This window comes from Octopus bimaculoides, chromosome 3 (genome assembly GCF_001194135.2).
Source record: "Octopus bimaculoides isolate UCB-OBI-ISO-001 chromosome 3, ASM119413v2, whole genome shotgun sequence".
NCBI classification, from domain to species: Eukaryota; Metazoa; Mollusca; class Cephalopoda; order Octopoda; family Octopodidae; genus Octopus; species Octopus bimaculoides.
The window spans coordinates 10,196,230-10,198,007 of NC_068983.1; the positions used below are offsets into that span (position 1 = coordinate 10,196,230).

Sequence of the window (1,778 nt, forward strand, 5' to 3'; positions counted from 1 at the left end):
TATATAAGCATATATGCATGTATGAACATATATATGCATGTATATGTGCATTTCTGTGTGTATATATATATATATATATATATATATATATATATGCATGTACACACACAGACACACTTCAATCTAGAGATCTTATCAATTGATGTGTAAGCATTGACAAGAAGTGCCGACGAACGATGCCGTTTGTTCGGTAAGTATCGCTGCTTGTCTTATAAACAAACTCACACACACACACACACACTTTTGCGCTAAAATAACAGCTGTATTTCCTCATATATAACATCTTAAACGAGACTATATTTTTAACTAGGTAGATAGATAAAGTAAAGCAAACTTACCTTCAGGTGAGAAGCATTTCACGTATGTGACGTAGAATAAGAGTAAAGCAACCGCTCTTTTTAAAAACCTTAATGTTGTGTAAGGCGCCATGAATACTTATGATATTAAATATATATAAAATATATATATATATATATATATATATATATATATATATATATATATATATATATATATATATGATATATATATATGATATATATATATATTAATTATTGGATATGTTTGAGTTGGTGGTTATTAAGCCACGGAATTGTAAAAAAAAAAAGTTACGTCTCTCTTTTTCTTTTCTTATATAAACTATATGATGGAAACGTGCGTTTGTCTTATTAGCACTGGACGATGAAAAGTCAAGACACTGACTCGTTTGAAGTTAGATAGTATATCCATTCTGTGAAAAGAAACATATGTACAATGTGTGTATGTGTGTGTGTGTGTGTGCGCGTCCGTGTGTAATAATAATAATTATTATTATATATTGGGCTGTATGTGTTTTATAGATATACACAACACGTGCGTTTGAATAAAGAATATGCTGTATAAATACGTATGATATATGTTATATGTATATATATATATGTGCGTGTATAGGTCTTGTATATATATATATATGTGCGTGCGTGTATAATATTTGTTGAGCGAACTTGAGCGATTTCGCTAAATGCTCCGTTCTGGAATACTTCGTTACTTATAAATGATTTCGAATGCTGCTGATGTGATTGTTGTTGTATCTGTTGTTGTTGTTGTTGTTGTTGTTGTTGTTGTTGTTGTTGTTGTTGTTGTTGTTGTTGTTATCCTATAATGTAGCAGTAATTCTGATGGTGGTGGTGGTGGTGGTGGTTGTTGTTGTTTTAGGTGGGTTTGTTTTCCCCCCGTCTAACTTGTTGCTGTTGTGTTGCTTTCTTCAATAAATACACGCATGTACGTATAATATAAATATATACATATATATTTATATTTACTTGTGTATGTATGTGCGCGAGTTGTGTGTATGTAGTTATGTGGGTATGTGAGAGTGTGTGCTCGCGTGAGTATGTGTGTACATATGCATATATTAATGCGTGTATGTTTTTCAATAAATTCCCAAGTTTGATCTTAACTCCAATAAGGCAAGCACTTTCGTAACGGCACTCGAGTAATTCGCTTTCCAGACAGCGCTTTTCGTTTTTTGTTTTTTTTAAACGACTAACATACTCTTCCTCTCTTCCTCTCTCCCTCTCTCACTCGCTCATTCACACACACGCCCGCGCACACATTCTCTTCCTCTTTCGTTCTCCCTCCTCTGTTTTCTCTCTCTCTCTCTCTCTCTCTCTACCTGCTGCTTCTGCAAATGTCCTTCCCCATAACTTCGTGTACATCTATTCTTCTTCATTCATGCACCTTATTTTAAGCCCGCCCTGTTTCACTCACTCTCTCTCTCTCTCTCTCTCTCTCTCTCT

The 1,778-nt window shown here is 33.9% G+C and overlaps 1 protein-coding gene across 1 annotated transcript in view; it reads right to left on the reverse strand.

Moving 5' to 3' along the window:
- The window catches only part of LOC106884373 (tolloid-like protein 2), a 109,836-nt gene extending 109,339 nt beyond the window's left edge, over nt 1–497 (reverse strand). Inside the window, exon 1 of the mRNA XM_052966704.1 lies at nt 339–497. Within this exon, the coding sequence (XP_052822664.1) occupies nt 339–429 (91 nt within the window). The 5' untranslated portion in view covers nt 430–497. The remainder of the gene's footprint in view (nt 1–338) is intronic.
- Nucleotides 498–1,778: the final 1,281 nt, after the last annotated feature.